The 18,608-nt window shown below is 47.7% G+C and overlaps 1 protein-coding gene across 1 annotated transcript; it reads right to left on the reverse strand.

The window, feature by feature from the left end:
- Positions 1 to 3,007: 3,007 nt before the first annotated feature.
- Positions 3,008 to 11,661, reverse strand: LOC139054340 (myosin regulatory light chain 12B-like). Its single transcript, XM_070531198.1, has 4 exons — positions 11,513 to 11,661; positions 4,409 to 4,866; positions 3,449 to 3,497; positions 3,008 to 3,383 (listed from the first exon to the last, which is right to left on the reverse strand). Exons 1-4 carry the CDS (start codon positions 11,513 to 11,515, stop codon positions 3,276 to 3,278), a joined length of 618 nt encoding a protein of 205 aa, XP_070387299.1. The 5' UTR covers positions 11,516 to 11,661; the 3' UTR covers positions 3,008 to 3,275.
- Positions 11,662 to 18,608: the final 6,947 nt, after the last annotated feature.

An 18,608-nucleotide genomic window follows, 5' to 3' on the forward strand; every position in this document is an offset into this window, starting at 1 on the left:
AAAAGCTACATGGCGATCTTTGGCTTTGCTGTTGTTTCTGTGATCCGCTACCTCAACTCCTCACTTTAACGCTCACTTCGCGTTTCTTTGTCTTTTTAAATGCGAAATATTTCTTGGCAAATATTTGCCACTTTGACAGTATCTATCTATCTATCTATCTATCTATCTATCTATCTATCTATCTATCTATCTATCTATCTATCTATCTATCTATCTATCTATCTATCTATCTATCTATCTATCTATCTATCTATCTATCTATCTATCTATCCGCATACTTTTTGGTGCTCTCACGGTCGCTTCGTTAACTTGGTATGTACCAAAATTGGCATAGTATGACAAGTGTGTATGACAAACATAAATGATCGGTCATGACATGAAAATCATGACTTGTGTGTCATGTAGGTCATGAAACAGCCGCCTACGTCTTGGTGCTCTCATGGTCGTTTCGTTAACTTGGTAGGCTCCGCCCACTGCTTCGCATAGCATCGATCCCCACAGGGCGTTGGATCTACCGGCTTTTTTTTCTTTTTTAATCTTCTTCTCTCGCTATGTAGACTGGCGGTGGAGCGAAGAAATTGTTAGACAGTCGAATCCCGATAATTTCCCCTCGGGTAATTCGAATTTTCGTTTAATGCGAACACACGCAATATCCCGGCGAGAAAATACATTGCTATGGAAGGAAAACTCACTTAGAAAGCGAAAGCATGCCGCTTTTGTTTATGCACTCCTCCCCCCCCCCCCCTCGTTTGTCCCCTGGCGCTGCATCATGTGCCACAGGGCTTACTAAAAGCTGGACACGATAAATTCAACAAAGGGCGCTACTGATTCCCTAGGCGTGAAGCTGTTTTATTTTTATCTTTTAATGGCCGGCGCTCCTTCCGCTCGTGAAGCCATCCGTTCCCACTTGTGTCGCGCTTCCATACTCAGCAGTCTTACCCGCCGTGGTAGCTCAGTGGCTATGGTGTTAGGCTGCTGAGCACGAAGTCGCGGGATCGAATCCCGGCCATGGCGACCGCATTTCGATGGGGGCGAAATGCGAAAACACCCGTGTACTTAGATTTAGGTGCACGTTAAAGAAGCCCAGGTGGTCGAAATTTCCGGAGTCCTCCACTACGGCGTGCCTCATAATCAGAAAGTGGTTTTGGCACAAAAAACCCCATAATTTAATTTTTTTAATACTGAGCAGTCTGCTATCGTCCGTTCAGCATGGCGCCGCGTGGCAATTACACAGCGCTGTGCATCGAGGTCAAGAACGCAATTCATCAGGATCTCTCTCTTTATCTTGAAAAACATCTGAATTCGTTAATTGAGTTGCCGTTTGCCAATTCGACCTTGCGTATAATTCGACCGACTCTAGCGGTCTCGTTAGGGTTGAATGAACGGGAATCGAGTGTATAGGACTAAACCCATTTCACTTTTACGGGAGGCTGCTCCCTGCCCAGTGAGGACACTTCGTCTGTGGGACATGCAAATCATGTCCTATTATCAATGCACCGTTTTGGAGGCAAATAGGACATCTACCATATATCCAACTTGGTTTGCAGCTAGTCGCCACGGTGTTCCTCTTGCGCATGCAATGGATGTGCGCATTGCACGGAAGTGCGGCCAGAGACGATCGTGACATTTTGTTTCGTTAAAAGGAGATATGTGTCACAAATTTTGCCGAAGTTATTTCTTTTATAGCTGGGGAATTTCGGCGCCACGTTGACGGTTGCCTAGAATTTCATACTGAGCATCGCCAAACCCGGCGTGCTCTTGTGCCACATAGCATTTGGATCTAAGATCAGTGCCTGTTTGGGTGCTCCGTTATTTTCTGACTACAAACAACGCCAAAACAAGTAGACATGAGCGCAGTTTCAAAAATGATTCGTTGCTTTTACCTTATGCATTTAACTTGCCTATATTAGCATTGCGTTATATGGACAATAGCTGCGGGTAGCGAAATGACTCAGCAATTCGTCAAGTCCCCGTTACAGGATCTTAATTCTTCCTTCCATCAGGTGTCGCCTCCATGCGTGCGCAGGGAACGTCCGCAAGTAAAATTTGTTGTGCTGCTATTCGGTCCGTTGCCAGCAAAATAAGAACACACACAAACACACAACACAAAACGAGGCTTTGCTATGTATACGGAGATTTAATATTAACGTCTTGTTCTTTGTTTTCGTATTTGTTACCCTGCTGTATCTGCCCTGAAATATTTGCAGGCACTGTGGAATAAAATTGCAGATGCTCAGAGCGCTACAGTTGAGTAGGCACAGGGCTCATTGGTCAACACCAACACGCAGCATCAACTTGTTGTCGATGAAGATTATCTTACTATTTAAAAAGAATTATTCTGTCCTTTCATTTTCGATTAAAACATTGGCATATGCAGTTAAGAGCCTTACCTTTAGCAGCTATCACTGAAACAAAGCTATGCTCATGTCAGCATCCCTACAATTAATAGCGTCTCTGTACCATACCGGCGCAGGACGTGTTATAGAATACCTTTGAGGTCTTAGACAAAAGGGGACCTTAAATGACTTCGAGGCGCCTCCTAAATGCGAAGGCATGCAAATATATTGCACCAGCCGCCGCAGCGTCGCGAAGCTCACAGAGGCAGTACAGATAGCATCGCTTCGAAGGCTGTTGAACGCGAAACGCAACATGACTTAAGGCATTACTGTACGCCTTCCGAGGTATTTCTTCCACGTGAAGAACAAGAATTCCAATCTGGTAGCTCAGCGTTAATGTCGGTGCTTTGGAGCCGCGAGCCTCGTTCGGTGATTTGGAGGGCGGCGCTATGGAGCTGACACGGAACGAAAGCAACAAGACACAATACGGCGGCCAAAGCGTTGTTGTGTCGTACTGCGTCTTCCTTTCGATCCGTGTCAGCTCAATAGCGCCGCCCTTCCAATCACGAATCGGTACCGACTCGCCCAGTTTACGGTTCTTCTCGTTCGCCGCAGGTGAGAGGACTGCTGACTGAATAGACGAGGCTGCACTTGGACCAGAGAGCAGCGCATTTTCTTTCTTATATTTTATTATTCCACGAATCGGGTGTAAAGCGGTGGGAAGGGGCGAAGGAACCGTTCCTGAACAGGTCGCTGCTATACGAGGGCCACAGAGAGCCGGCTCCCGACCCCGTGTTGCGAGCCGGAGCTTCGAGAAGTGCCAAGCCAAGTGAGCGTCGTCCCTCGATCTTCTCCTCTCATATCATTAAAAAATGCAAGCAGTGCCTCATTTTATTGTTCCACCCCCGGCAGGCCACGTGCGTCCAGTGTGACGGCTCTTCACGCGCCTTCTTCTTCCTCGACGCCCTTGGTGAGGATCGACGCGAACTTCTTGAGGTCCACGTTGCCGGAGCTGTCGATGGGAGCCTCGGCAAATGCGTCGTTGGCCTGCGAGTCGGAAGGTGGTGAGTGAAGGGTGAGGCCCGGCTGCAGCGCACGCCAGAGCCACTTACCTCCTGCTCGTTGAGCTTCTCTCCGAAGGTGGTCAGCATCTGCCGGAGCCTGCAAGGTTGGAACGACACTAAGGCTTTATATCGCAAGTAGCTAGGCGAAGGAGTTATCGTCTGTCCCGAGAGACCTCTTTTCGAGTGGCACGATATAGGTCTGGCCTACATTTTGGGGCTATACGTACAAGCTGATGTTTAGCTGCCCTGGAGTGAATGATCCCGTAGTATAGCATAGAAGTAGTACCACGTGTACTGGAGTCATAAATTATTTGACTTAAGCTACTCAGCTTAAGATATGGATATAATAGACAATGCACAACCGCAAGGCGTTAGTAATGAAGTCGTCTGTTGGAGAGAATTGCAAGAACATATGATAGCAGAATTGATAATGCCATGCCAACTTAGTGTACGGGAAGCTAACTTTTATTGCGGGCCCTTATATGGTTCTGAGGCTATTATTATTATTATTATTATTATTATTATTATTATTACTAATTTTTAGGCAACAGCTACAAAAGCAATATAACTGCAGTCCACTAAGCCAATCTGACCATTCATATTTCATGAGCTCATACGAGAGTTTGCTCGAATATCCCTGCACGAGGCGTACGTATGCCAGTATAACATAAACTACAAAGTCGGCCGAAAGTGGTTCGCGCGCTCTGCCTGGTGGGAAATGTACTTCACGTGCTTGAAGGTATAGTGAGTCATATTACTTGCCAGAATCAATCGAGTTTTCCTGAACGCACTATGTACGAGAGAGAGAAAGGCAGCCTTGAACGAAGCACCGTTACGAAGTGATCTGCGTACGTGACTTTTTATCAACACCATTGTGGTGGAGCTATTTCCGACAAAAGAGCCTTTTTGATCTAATATAGTTTCAGGCAATTTCAAGTTATTTTGGGCCGCAGCGCAATTGCAGTTGGTTAATATTGGGCCTATACGCCAACTGCGGACGCGGCTCACCTGTCCTCGCTGCACATGCCGTTGCCCTGGTCGAAGAGGTTGAAGGCGTTGACGATGACCTCCTCGTCGTCGACGCCCGTGATGCGGTCACCGAAGATCGTGAGGAACATGGTGAAGTTGATGGGTCCTGGCGCCTCGGAGATCATGGACTCGAGCTCGGTGTCGTTGGTGAGCCGGCCAAGCGAGTCGAAGGTGGCGCGGATGTCGTTCTTGCTGATGAATCCGTCCTTGTCCTGGTCGATGAACTGGAAGGCTTCCTTGAACTCCTGCACCTGGTGCTGCGTGAACATGGCGAACACGTTCGAGGTGCTGCGCTGGGCCCGCTTCTTGGTCGAACTCTTGGCGGGCGCGGCGGCCGGCGCGGCGGCCGGCGCTGCGGCCGCTGGAGCCGCCGCGGGGGCCTTGTCCGGCTCGGACTCCTTCTTGCTCTTCTTCTTCTTCTCCTTCACAGAGTCTCCCTGCGGCAGGCGCGTGGGCTCGTCAGACACACACACGCGAGCACAAGCAGCGGCGCATGCTGACGCGCACACGCGACCGGATTTGTGCCGTCCTTCAGGCCGTGGGCCGAATGCGTTATAGCTCTTCTCTGCCGCTGCCCGACCGATTTCGGTAATAACTTTCCCGCTACCCCGCTTGGCTGGCATCGGATCTTACGAACAGTTTTAGCGCAAGAACTTTTTTTTTTTTTGTACGGGCCCAGGGACTGCATTCACAAAGCTGCTCGTTCTGAGTACTCTTTGCCATTAGCCATCTGCCTTCGCCGACATGTCCAGCATCATGGTTGGCTCGCATGACCTCTTACCAACAGATTGAGCGTAACAACAACATTTTCTGAATACAGGCCAAAATGTTCATGCCCGAAATGCTCGAGTACGTTTGACGATCGAAGAAATAGTCGCTGAGAGCGCAATCGAAGGTGCAGCAACCGCGTGGGCTGAAGAGGTACCAAAAAGGAAAAATACAAAAAAAAGAAAGGAAAAAAAAAAAGAACGTATGGTGTATTCTCCACCTCCGACCGAAAAATCAACCTGGATCTAGACAGCAGCTGTGAATAACAGTGCACCTTTGCCAGCTAACTGGAAGGAGCGGCCAGCACGCGATCAGTTTGTTTCGCGCATGATTTCAACGATCCGGAGAGAACAATTGGATAGCAGTGAGCGAAAAGCTCAGAATACGAGTGGTAATATAGGCTCAAATGCCCGAAGCAACATCCTTAAGGTGCCCGTCAGGACAATGCTTAGGTAAGGTTTATCCTCGAATATAACCTTCAGACGACTATGGCCAGCTGACGCCACTTAGCAAGTTGCTTCTTGTTAGAAACGCTTTGTTTAGAAGTGGCCTAAACAGTATGGTCATGAACATAATTATTTTAGGCCTTTACGCCCCGTTTACAGTGCAGGCATTAATCCTATGATTTTGGTGACGTCACTGCTGCGCCGTAGTCAAATGGAACATACCATAAGTAAAATGCGGAGGAAGCTTTGGAAAGTAAATATTTAACTTCTCAGCTGGGGGCCACCCGTGAGGACCGGCATGCAATTTAAAATTACCGAAAATATGCGTTGCATGTAAGGTACAGATACGATGCTCTTATTGTGACTCAGTTATATTGTTAGGCGTGCTAAGACCACCTCACGAGAGTATAAATAGTGTGCGGTCCCGTAAGTGTCACTGTCGCCGGGCAATGTACAGGCAGGGCCAATAGTTTACGAAATGCGGGTTCCGCGAAAAAGGGAAGGGAATGTTAGCCTAGTTTCAGCTTGCAGCCAATGAAACAGTACACCAATATGTTGGTCGCGTAAACCAGTGCACGTGGCACGCTTGAAATCCAAGCTGCGCGCCCAGGCTTAGGAAATATTCAGCTTTTTCTCAGATCTCGCCAACTTTTGACCCTGTCTCTGCATCGAGCTGTACTTCACAGCTGTCACGCGAGCAGCCTCACAAGGACTTGCCTTATTAGCTCTGCATGCACGCTTGTAACCGAAGCTCGTTTATTTGCTTCGGTACGGCTCTCCCGTATGTAGCTGCAGTGACCGCAACGTTGCAACATGCCCGCGAAATAACATCGCCGGCCAGACCTGAAACCTACTCCCACGTGTATTGACTTTGTCGATTTCGTTTTTACATCTTTGCAGTGAGAGCACTTCGGGCGACCACCGTGCCCTTATCCCGACGCCGTGCTGCGGCCTCGTGTAACACGAGCATCGAGAAGACCCTCAAAAATGCGCAACGTTGGCGGCGCAGCAAACGGAAACCGCGGCAGCCAGCTGTCGGCGGCGCCGCGTCCATCCGGATAGGAGCCGGCCAGGCGGCAAATGCAGCCGTAGAGGGAGGGGCCTCCATCAGAATCCCGGGATCCCACTAAAAATAGCGGCCGGCGAGGGGAGCAGCACCGTTTCCGCGGCCATATAAGACTGAGCCCGCCGTCGGCGGTCGCACTACTATTCTCGTTCCGTTCCGCGGAACTGCAGAGGAGCTGAGGCCGCTGACGAAGGGTTGCCGCGGGGCGAAAATAGTCGCCTGCCGTCGCCGGCATGCTGCGCGCGCTCTGCACACCCTCTCCCGGCATTGTCTGGCTGCTTGGCAGAGAAGACAACTACGCTCGCCATCCGAGCAGCAAAATATGAAGGTTACGTCATTCAATAGTGTTACGCGTGCCCGCAGCCTCAGAAACTCCCGGACGCGAAGCTTTGGCTGTAGCCTCGTCTGCGAGTTCATTGCTCTGACGTTACCTGCTACTAGCCTTCCGTGTCTCTTTTTATTATATTTTTTTCACGTTCGTTAATTTTTCTTTGCACCACTGGCCCTTCTTGCCTCCAAGGCGATGTGCGCGCGCTGCTCCTGTACCGCCACCTTCGTCGCGCATTGCATTTCTGAGAGATCCAAACGTGTGCAGCCGAATACGTCCAGCGAAAATATGCAGGCGAAGCATCGATTCGATACACAGATAGGGCATGCTATATTTCGGGATAGCGGCTTTTCCCGTGGTATTCCTCTCACCATATTCCTTACTGCCATTCTACGTCTCTCCCTACACTGCGTGGTGCTGTTACGGCGAACTGAAAAATGCGCTGTATTTAACTCCCCCGAAGCTTCAACATGGGACCAATGAGAGATCCCGCAGTGTATGCAGTGCTCTGGATTAATTTTAACCACACAAATCGACGTAGTATGCGGACGCTTTTACACTCCGCCCACGCAAGCGAGAGGCACCGCTCTCGCCATTTTTTGCTCAGCAGAACGCCGTATATGTATACTAACCACTGTAGCGGGTAGGCTGTCAAGTTGTTCCTGCAACAAGCACACAGCTTAAATGTAGTGTGAACTTAGAAATTTTGTCAGAACTCAAATGCTGCTGACATACCGGGGGCCTTACTGGGAACGAATGTCGAGAAACACTGTGTGTGGCCGCTTACAGTATAAATCCAGGGAAAACACGGGGATGGCGGGAGATGGAAATTCAAGACGATGAGCAAAACGAGAACAAGGTGAAAGCAGGCGCCAACGTTTCGGCAAGTGGACTTAGCTTCTTCCTAGCAAAACGAGAACAAGGTGAACGCAGGAGCCAACGTTTCAACAAGTGGACTTGGCTTCTTCCTAGTTCTCGTTTTGCTAGGAAGAAGCCAAGTCCGCTTGTCGAAACGTTGAGTCCTGCTTTCACCTTGTTCTCGTTTTGCCTCATCGCTTACCGTATAGACACATTCCTCCATGAGCCGAGCAGCTTCACCTCGAGCCCATACCATTAACCTACATGCACATAGCATTAACCTACATGCCTTTCGCGAAGAACACTACCGCCCCCTCATAATGCTCTGACGCGAGAGGAAACCGTAATATGGCGAAAACTCCAAATAAACACATGTTCACATTTGAGTCTCTACCACGCAATACACCTTGCGCTGTTATTGCTATGAATGCCCAAGCTGCGATCAATGCGCGACGCTTTACCACATGGTATGGGCTTGCGCAAGCACACCCCAGCAATAACACACACCCCATACGGCAATGGGAGGCAGCGTTGTCCAGCTCCGTCTAGACGGACTAGCTCAACCTAATCAACCGAGCGAGAAGGGCAGCTAAGGCCGCTGGACTCCTGGACTGAGGGGGCCACCCATTACACAGTGGAAGAGCCTACGCTCGTGTGCTGTCTTCTATAAAATGTACTTTCTCTCTCTCTCTATGGTTCTGCGGCACGATTGAGAACGTTTGAGAAGCATGCGCCCTCTTAATGGAAGAAGCTACAAGGTATTTCATAGCTGAGACGGTGCCCCATCACTAATCAGGGGCAGGATTTACTCTTTACATAGGAATTCTGTTTCTACTTCGCCATAACCAAGTCAGCTTTCACGAATGGCCGGAGCTTGTTCTCACGAACCGCTCATGCGCATGGGAGCGGCTTTATGAATACAGGCGCATGCAAGTGATTTGAAAACGAAAGCATGAACATTTTGGCTGGTATGAGATTACAAAGCTTTAGGTCGTGAAGCCGACGGGGTCAACAGTAACGAACCAAGATGGTGTCTAACGACGCAGCATGCACAGTGAGACCTCACGCGGAATCCTTGTACAGATGCTGAAGGCTTTTCAGACGTGGCAAAAACACGCGTTTGATTCAAGGAGGTTAATACCTCTGAAACAGTGCAGAGGTGAGAATGTTAGATATAGTTCAGGACGGTAAAGAAAAACGCTAGTCTTTCTACAGTTCATAAATTACAGCCTTAGGAATCAATTTTACGAGCCGAATTAAGACATTATAAGAACAAGTTGCGGTTAGCGTACAAAAAAGAAAGCCATGGAGAGAACTGACTTTTACACTACGTTCAGAAGGTTTGACAAGCCAGAAATGCCGTAATGGAAAGACGTAGCATGAAAGAAGGAAAGCAGGGACCAAACCAATACAGAAACAATATTCGTGGAAAAGAGAGCGCATCGGTTGCCTCTATCTGTCCCGCTCGCACTCGCGCCACGGACTATAGTTCGAGGGGTTGCGCGCTACACCGCGAACATGGCCGATACACGATGACTCTTAGCTGGGCTTGTAGGTTTACGTACAGTATGCCCAAGCAGCGCAGAGGACGAGACGTCTGAAAATTGGACAGGACAGTGCGCTGTGTCCTGCTGAGCGCATTGTCCTGTCCATTTTTCACACGTCCCGTCGTCTGCGCTGTTTCGCCATAATAGCCCATAGTATTTGCCACTGGCGTATAGCTGACTACTTCTAGAAATCCATGACAGAGAAGTAGGCAGGCATACTAACAGTGTAGTCGTGTATTACGGGAACTACCCTAAAAGTTATCAAGGGTTGGTGCCGTGCGCAGAAGAAGCACCCCCCCCCCCCTGAATTGATCGCATCCCATGCATGTACGAGATACCTGGTCAATGTTATCATTGTCTTTTTGCGGCTCCTTTCTAGCGTTTGCAGTGAAGCGATAGGTACACCAGTGTGTAGTAGACTTCAAAGTGTTGCTAGGTCACGTACAGTTCAGCCTACAAAAGCAAGGCCCTTTCACAAGCGCGTTAAGTTCTAACCTCTCAGCGCTCTCAAGCATCTGGATCAAGCACAGGTATGTAGCCTCTGTAGCGAATGAATCCGTACCCTGTACCTTCTTTTCAGGAAAAATAAAAACTGCCTACCACGAAACAAGTTTCTACCTGTCTTCATGCGTCTTCCATGAAAATGTAAAGGCAAGAAGGGTCCAACATCAATCTTGTAGGTGAAATAAGGTCGAAACAAGGTCCTTTTGCCGATATATCTTCCTGGAACTAGCATCCAGCCCCAGGATGGTGCTTTCGGGAAAAGTTTCGACTCTATATATTTTCTTCTGGAACTGTTCCAGCTTCACAAATTTCGAGGAAAAGCCACAACCGCGCTAACATTACGCTTGAGGTATTCTGACATCGGAACACAACTCATTTGTGCATACTTTTGTTCAGTACGAAGTCCTGCTATGCGCATACCTCACTCATAACTTTGGCTCTTCGGAAGTCAAGAAAACAACCCAACCACATTACGAAAAAGCTATGGAGACTACAACATCAGACAAAGGTAAGCTGAAGAACATTCCTGAAATAGTTACCAGCGTCTTGGAATCTAGAAATAACAAAACAAAAATGTCCTGAAAACAGACTGGCGCACGGTCTTTAATTGCCTACAGCAAAACCATATGAATGCGAGGCATGTCTTCACTACACTGTTGTTCAGGTTACGATCGAGTGGCCCGCCGTTGGCACGATTCCAAGAAGGAAGCAAGCGCGCCAGCGTTATTGTCGAGTGCCAAAAATCGGCGTGTTGGCCAGCTTATAGACACATTTACGACTTCGGTAGCCACGTGTACGTAAAGGTTTACAAACAAGGACTGCTATACAGTGACTTCTGCATCTGGAAATATGTTTCGTGCGAAACTATTAAAACGGCAGGCACTTCACATTGTCTCCAACACAGCTACCACAAGGAATAATGCACACTGCAGGACATGCCAAAGGAGCAACGCGTCGAGCTTCGAAACTCGTGGACAGACATGCAAAATTTTACGTTGCCTAGATAGACCTTTACAAACGCGAATGACAGTGATAGTGCACTTAACCTTTTGCAGGGTGCAATCGAATACACGTATAACGTGCACGTGCATATAGGATGAAACATTTGCGAACCGTGAAGGTGAAACATCTTTGGAAGGGGAGCTCTTAGGCCGCTGGCATGGTTACTACACGGTGCTGTGCGACAGGCCTAGCAGCGTGAATGAAGTGGACGGGCGTCCCGAGGACCGTGCGCCCGTCCATCACAGTCCAATCAGCACGTGTCTTGGGCCTGGCGCATAAAATGCCTCTACAGAAGCGCTGCTCCCCATTGCACACAAGAGCACACCGCACCGAATTCGATCACTATACGGGGCCGACAAGCGACGTCTCCTGGGGCGGACAAGGTCACCTTGGTGCCAAACCAGAGCGGACGGCCGCGAGCGAGCCAGCCGAAGCCGTCGGTCGCGGCCTCGCTGCGGAGAGCCACACTTCGCGACCGGGCCGCCCCAGTCCAGCAGCACGGGCTCAGGGAAGGGAACCGGCCGGGGTGCGTGGGGCGCGTGCGTTCTCCAGGCCGCTACTCACCATGGCTGCCGGTGCGTGTGTGAGTGCGAGCGCGGCTGTGCGAGCGAAGACGAGCGGCGGAAAGGCCCGACGTTCCTGGTCGACCGGGGCTCAAGTACTGGGCCGTGGCTCACGTGGTCGGCGCGCCATTGGCCCGCCTTCAAATATACATATATGGCGGAATGCCAAGCCGCCGGAGCATTAACAAACAAGCCCGCAGCCCTCCTCCCCTCTGCTCCGAGGCCGAGGCTATATTGGGCCCGGCCCAAAGTTAGCTTGGCGCGGGGGAAATTACTCGCCTTCCACAATGGTCCCGCCGGCAGCAGGTTCGCCCCTTCGGGCGTGCTCGAACGCCTGCCTCAGCCGAGCTCTGTACCTGCGGCCGCCGCTACACTTGGCTCGGCCGCCAGCAACTGCCCGCGACGCTGAGGCACTCGGCACGCTGTCCAGTTCACCGGGCGCGCCTAGAGGTCATCCCGCCACATTGGCCAGTGCAAACCATAAACGCCTTGCTTACCCTTTGGGTGGCTGGCGACTCTAGTAGTTGGTTGCTTTATTATGCAAGAGAGGAGCAATCGAGGAAATTCCTGATGACCGCACTGCAGCTGCTTTGCATTGCGGCTGACACTTGAACGGTGGCCAGCATAGGAGGATGGGAAATGAGATTAGGCTAAAGAGGGATACGATAGATAGATGTGTAATTAGGAGGCTATGTGCAATTTGACACAGGTCTCGACAAAAACTAAGTCGTTTCGCATCAGTTCACGTGTCACACGCAAAACTGTGCTGGTCAAATTGCACAATGTAAAGCATTACGTGGGATAGCCCTGTTTGATAAAATAGCAGCGAGAAATGCATTTCTGGGTGCTAGGAAGCTCGTTGAGTGACACATGGCCTATTCCATAGAGAAATGTTCAATAATCGTAGGAAATAAGCCTACGTCTATAGCCAACCATTAGCCTCAATCTGAAGACCCCTCAAGCTCTCTTCATGCTTCCTACAAACGTGGCTGCATATTTCCGGTGTCAGTGCCCTCCACGTAGCAAGCTCGTTTTCACGGCACCATCATTGCTTGCTTTCAGATAGGGGTGTGCGATTATTCGAAACTTTCGAATAACGACTCAATGTTACCCTTCTCGACTCGGTCTTCGTCTTGAACAGTTACTGTTAGTAACTACGAACATGCTTAGAATAGTTTCCGAATATTTCAAATCGCCAACTGTGCGCAAACAAGAGTAACATTTGAGCAAAAGTGCGATATTTCATTCCGGCGACCACAGTAAAGACAAGACCTCAGAACTTCTTGGTGCAACATGGTTCATCGTTCAAGGAGCCAAATTTCTCCGACTAAACCGTTATCGTTATCGTTCGCACCCAACAACGAGTCCTGAGTGCGCGAATATATATGCTGCTTCTCTGCTCGTAATGCTCCATTTGTGACATTAATAAATAACGTTTCATAACATGCAAAGTAACGACAAAAACTTGCTTAACGTTGGATTATACCAGGATGTGAAGACCGTGTTTTATTAATAGTGAAGATGGCTTTTTATTATTCGAAAACTATTCGTAAAGCATTCGATATTCGGTTCGATTCATTTCTGGCACTATTCGAATCGTGTTTGATTCAGTACCGAAAATTACTATTCACATACATAGGTTTCTTACATGTCCTAGTTTATGCTGCATATGTGTAACGACACCGTATGAAGTACGTCTTTCGGGTTTGGGTGATGTCTCACGGAGGCATACGTACCCTTTCTACTATACGCAGCCGTCCAGCATAAAACCCTGTTGGGACGCCCTTGCATGTTTCAGCGTGCGTACCAACCATTTTTATCAATATCTCTGCGTACCCGTGGTATAATCCTTACGTTTCTTTTTCCCCAGACGTAAACATAACTTTAAGTATAGCCAGCGGTACGTATAAAGCACAAATCAGCCAATTGACCTGGATTACTCGAAGAAGCGGACATTACAAATTTTCCCTAATAATATTTTTAACTATATTTACTTTAGGGCATATATTGCAATTCACGAATTGAAAGCAGTGAGCCCTAAAGGAACATTCACTTGTAAGAAATTTTGAAGCTACAGTACCAGTTTTGAGATGAGCGCCGCCAAACTTGCGGTGAGAATGCACTGTTGCTCTACAAACTTTTTTACTAAAAAGACATTTTCTACATTGTAGCACAAAAACAACTGGAACGCCATTGTATATTGTCGCACAATTTGGAAATGAAAATCTCGAAACTGGCGCCATCCTCAAAATTCGTCTAAATGAATATGCCTTCCGGACGCAGCGGTTACAATTCGTAAACTGCAACACGTGTCGTTAAGTAATTAGTTTAAAAGTTAACTAGTGACATAACAGTAATTTCTTTATTATGCATTTCAATTGCTCGTGCAAATAATGTCCGCCCCTTAGAGTAGTCTAGCTCAAAGAGCAGAATTCTGCTACAGCCACAGGCGATCTTTGGCAATTTCGTGAACTCTTTAAAAAAATAAAAGACTACATTTATTGATGCCACGGCGACTTCTACGCGATAGAAAATTTGCAGAAAAGTTTTGTCACGCCTCAGGGTCATCATTTTTCTGTCTCGTGCTTTTTCGAAAGCATACGTCTACGTTTAAGCTAGCGTCTGCAATATTTTGCATGTGACGTACTTGAACAGAGTAGCTTGTGCAATCGTTACAATCATTCGAGTTGTTTAGATTGTTACTTCCACTTGGCATACGGAGCTACCGCTTTACCGTGTTATGGAAAAACAATAATTCAAAATAGTGACTCATTTTGATTCTGTAGTCCATTCAGTTCGTGTCAACACAGGGAGGTGAAAAAATTCACAAATTGCGAAGCAGTGACAATGATCGCTTGCGCAAGAAAAAAAAGAAATTCCTGCTGTACGTCACAGATTCCAAATACGTGAACATTTCACTGCCACTCCCTTAATTGCATTTTTTCGGGCGAGCCGGCAGATGTGATCTCCCCTGAGAGCACAAGTTGAATGCTTTGCAGCAAATTCAGCAGAATGACAGAATGCAGTTTATCATCTGATGGTCTATAAGTGCCATGTATACGAGTGAGCGGGCTGACTCATTGGTCAGAGAGCAAGATGGAGTTGCAGACCTTCGTGTGCCACCAGGCTGCTGAAGTCCGGAACAGACATGTAGTTGTGGGTGATATTAACACTCAGCTCTAAGGGCGGTTCTACGGGAGCCATTTTGAAAAGTCAGAAGGGGTGGAGGGAAAACATGGTAGAAAGTAATGAGAGCAGCATTCCGGGCAAGTTGGTAATCCATTGCTTAAATGATATTGCGCGACATAAAAAACGACACGGACGTGAAAGAAGACGACACACCAAGCGCAAACTTTCAACTAAGTTTATTGTGCCACTGCGTCATTTTATACATGGCATGCACGTAGATCGCGCATGCGCTTACACGGAAATGAAGTGCGAAATTAAGTAACATGGTTACGTGTCGTGTGATGCCGCGTCCAAGTAACGTAATACTTTTTCTGTGAGAGCTAGAGACGGGAAGCTGACACACGCATCACCCAATTTTGCGATCATCTGTGCTTCAGATATCTCACGGATGAGCTGCGTGCTGCCACGGGAAACAATCGTACATTGATCCTCAAGAGGTTTGCACCCATGATCGCGACAGTGGATCGCCAAGAAACCGCCAGAGCCGTTTTTAACATTGTTGCTGTGCTCACGGAGCCGATCATTGAGGCAACGCCCAGTTTGTCCTATGTATTTCTTGCCACATGAAAGCGGAAGGCTGTACACCACCCGGTGTACACACTCGACAAACTTTTTTCGGTGATGCTTTCTGCATTTATCGGAAGGGACGGCATTTGGATCCGTCAGCCTGCAAAGCCTGCCGAGCTTGTCGGGAGCAGAAAAAACAACTCTTACATTCGCTCTTTGGGCAATCTTTTTCAAGTTGTGGGAAATCCCGTGTATGTGTCATACCTTACATGCAATATTCTTATCCCGGTACAATATATTCTACAATATATCCCGGTACAATATATCCCGGTACAACAATATTCTTTATCCCGGTACTTGGAGCTGCTGATCTAGTGGGCCTCGCCGTACAACCTACTAGCCTCCTGGTCAGATAGTATATAGGGCGACCACCCCTGAAAGGCGTCTGTCCCGGGTTGGAACTACAGACCAAGACGTATTTTTTTTTCTTCAACTGCGAAGCTTCCTTCCCAAGAGACCTGTATTAGGTTTATTTTGTGGCTTCATGGGTGCATGACAATATTTCCTTTTTAAGAAACTCCACTCGACCACCTTGCGGGCTTCGATGATAAGCAACATCAGACCCTTTGTATGCTTACAAACCCAGGCCTCGAAAGACTCCCGGTTAAGCCCTTCAGAACAATGCAAGATACACTGTAGCCTATAAATGTATGTATAGAGCTCTCCATCTAGCACCATGCAGTTTTGTCGTATAGTTAGAATGTATAAGACAAATTAATTTGGCCGCTAAGTCCACCGAGAAAGCTACATGGGTCAGCTCGACGTGCACGGTCCTTACATATCTGAACAGGTAAAACCTTCAAATAAAGTATTGAACAAAATACTTACATTCTCTTCGGTAACTTCGCGGTTAAAAATGCATGACCGGGAGGTTCCATGGGGTCACATGAACACATTGTGGCAAAATAACGAATAAAAGGGTCCATAGACCGCTTTCACATGATGAAGACGACCTGTTCTTGCGTTAAACAGTTCGAAAAAAGTGCTCTTTGCTTCCGTTTATTTCATTGAACCACTTTCTCTCGCAGCATACCTTATAATGAGTCTTTGGAGATGTGTCTGGCCTCGTGCAGTGTCGATGTAAGGGTGCTATATAAAAAGGAAATGTGACGCCGTAGTCGTTCGACCACAGTGGGAATCATGAATAGTACATCAATTTTTTCTAAGTTTTCGCAAGACTTCGTTAATGAATCAAATTGTCGTTTCTGGGCCCGTGTTCGCGAAAAGCGCACATACGCTTAAATTGTTCGTAGCAAATTCGAGCCATAACGATGCTGGATATCGCATATATATAGCGAAGGCAGGTGGTCCATGGCAAAGAAAACTTACGAACGAAAATTGAGAATTCGGCCCTGTTGATTTGTGTTGACTTCTCTCCGGTATTCTAGAATATAACGACATACTGCATGTACCAGTGACGTCATTTCGCACTTGCGTGTTGACTGCAGCGCTTTAAACCATATTTCCAAAGAACAGAAAGCCCACATGCAATTGCAAAATGTAATAATAATAATAATTAAGTAATAATAATAATAATAATAATAATAATAATAGTAATAGGTCGCAGTCTCGCCCGAAAGGCGAAGCATTGATTGCGATAGCAAAATGGTGGACAGCAATAAAGGATAGTAGTTTTATTGGCCGTATGAACGTGTAAACATTGGTATACTAACTAAATTAACAAGCATGGTGTCACGCGCGCTCAAGCAAACATGAACGCATTTCATTCGATGACCGCGGAAATCCGCTGTAAAAACGCTCGAGTGAGTAAGGCTGCGTTCACACTTGGTCTCGGAGCAGGCGGAAGCGGAAAAAAACTTGACAAAATCCGCCCGCCCAGGCGGAGAAACGGGCGGAAAACCAGGCGGCGAAAAAATCGGTCTCGGACCGATTTTTTCGCCCAGGCGAAGCGGAAAGAAGTTCCGCTTTACCGGAAGCTGCAATCGCATGTAAACATCCGGTCGTAAAATTTAACATTTTCCGTTGCTCATTGTCTATTTTTAGGAAAAGCAACTAGCTAAAGCTATTGAAACTATGTCTTGTTTATCTTCCATGGTAGACGAAAGTTAAAAACAACACGCGCAGTTGCGCGAAATGGTAGCTTTTACTAACTGATGGGTCAATGAATGAACGTATGTCTTGAAATAGTGTGATGAACAGTGCCACCGCGCGGACAAACGTACGCAAACTAGATAGATGTGGGCGAAAGCGGAAGTGGTTTCCGCTGTAGTGGCGAAACAAATGTGAACGTTTTGTACATGCGCGAAAAACATTATCCGGCCGCTTTGGCTTTTCCGTCCGCTTGCGGTTTCCCAAGTGTGAACGTAGCCTAAGCACGGCAGCAGTAGCGAGCGAATTGACCCTCGCGCTGCCTTTCGCATCAACGCGAACTAAGCCGCGAAAACACAGCGCGCGGCGGACTCAGTCCACGTCGCAGATCGCTTTCAAGATAAACGTCAGGATGCGTCGGACGTTTGTGCGCATGCGCTAGTAATAGCGGGCACGAGAGAGAAAATGTGGGGATTTTGCTCCTTGAATACATGACTCTCCCTAAGCACTATCGAAGAGAAGTTTCTTAGCGCGTTTTGTATGCGTTTGTCCATAGGCGTGCCGGCATTGCGGAGTGGGGTCGAGTTTTTTTACACTCGGACGCTGGCTGCCGGCGCGGTGAAATGGGTGAAGCAGCGGGCACTGACGCCCCATTTGACGACCGCTGCCTCTAGGATGACCTGTTTCTTGACGAATTTTACTGTTTCTCTCTTCAAATTGAGGTGAATCCTAGCCGTAACTAACCTATGATGACTGCACTTAACCCTACCTATCACTTCTACATCCTGCACTAAGCTGGGATCTGCACAAAGTATGAAATCAATTTCATTTCTTGTTTCACCATTAGGGCTTTTCCAGATCCCCTTTCTGTTACTACGCTTCCCGAAAAAGGTGTTCATTATTCTCAGCTTATTCCTTTCTGCGAATTCTGCCAGCATCTCTCCTTTAGCGTTCCTAGAATCGACGCCGTAGTTGCCAACTGCTTGTTCACCGGCCTGCGTTTTCCCCACTTTTGCATTAAAGTCGCCCATTACTACAGTATACTAAGTTTGTACTTTTCTCATCGCTAATTCAAGATCTTTATAAAACTGTTCTACTTCCTCATCATCGTGACTGGATGTTGGAGCATAGGCTTGTATTACCTTTAATCTAAACTTCTTAAGTTTGATTACGACTACCGCTACCCTCTCATTATAGCTGTAGAATTCGTCAATGTTGCCCACTATGTCCTTATGGATTAGGAATCCTACCCAGTATTGCTTCTTATCTGGGAGACCTCTATAGCAGAGGAC

This window comes from Dermacentor albipictus, chromosome 1, assembly GCF_038994185.2.
Source record: "Dermacentor albipictus isolate Rhodes 1998 colony chromosome 1, USDA_Dalb.pri_finalv2, whole genome shotgun sequence".
Taxonomy (NCBI): Eukaryota; Metazoa; Arthropoda; class Arachnida; order Ixodida; family Ixodidae; genus Dermacentor; species Dermacentor albipictus.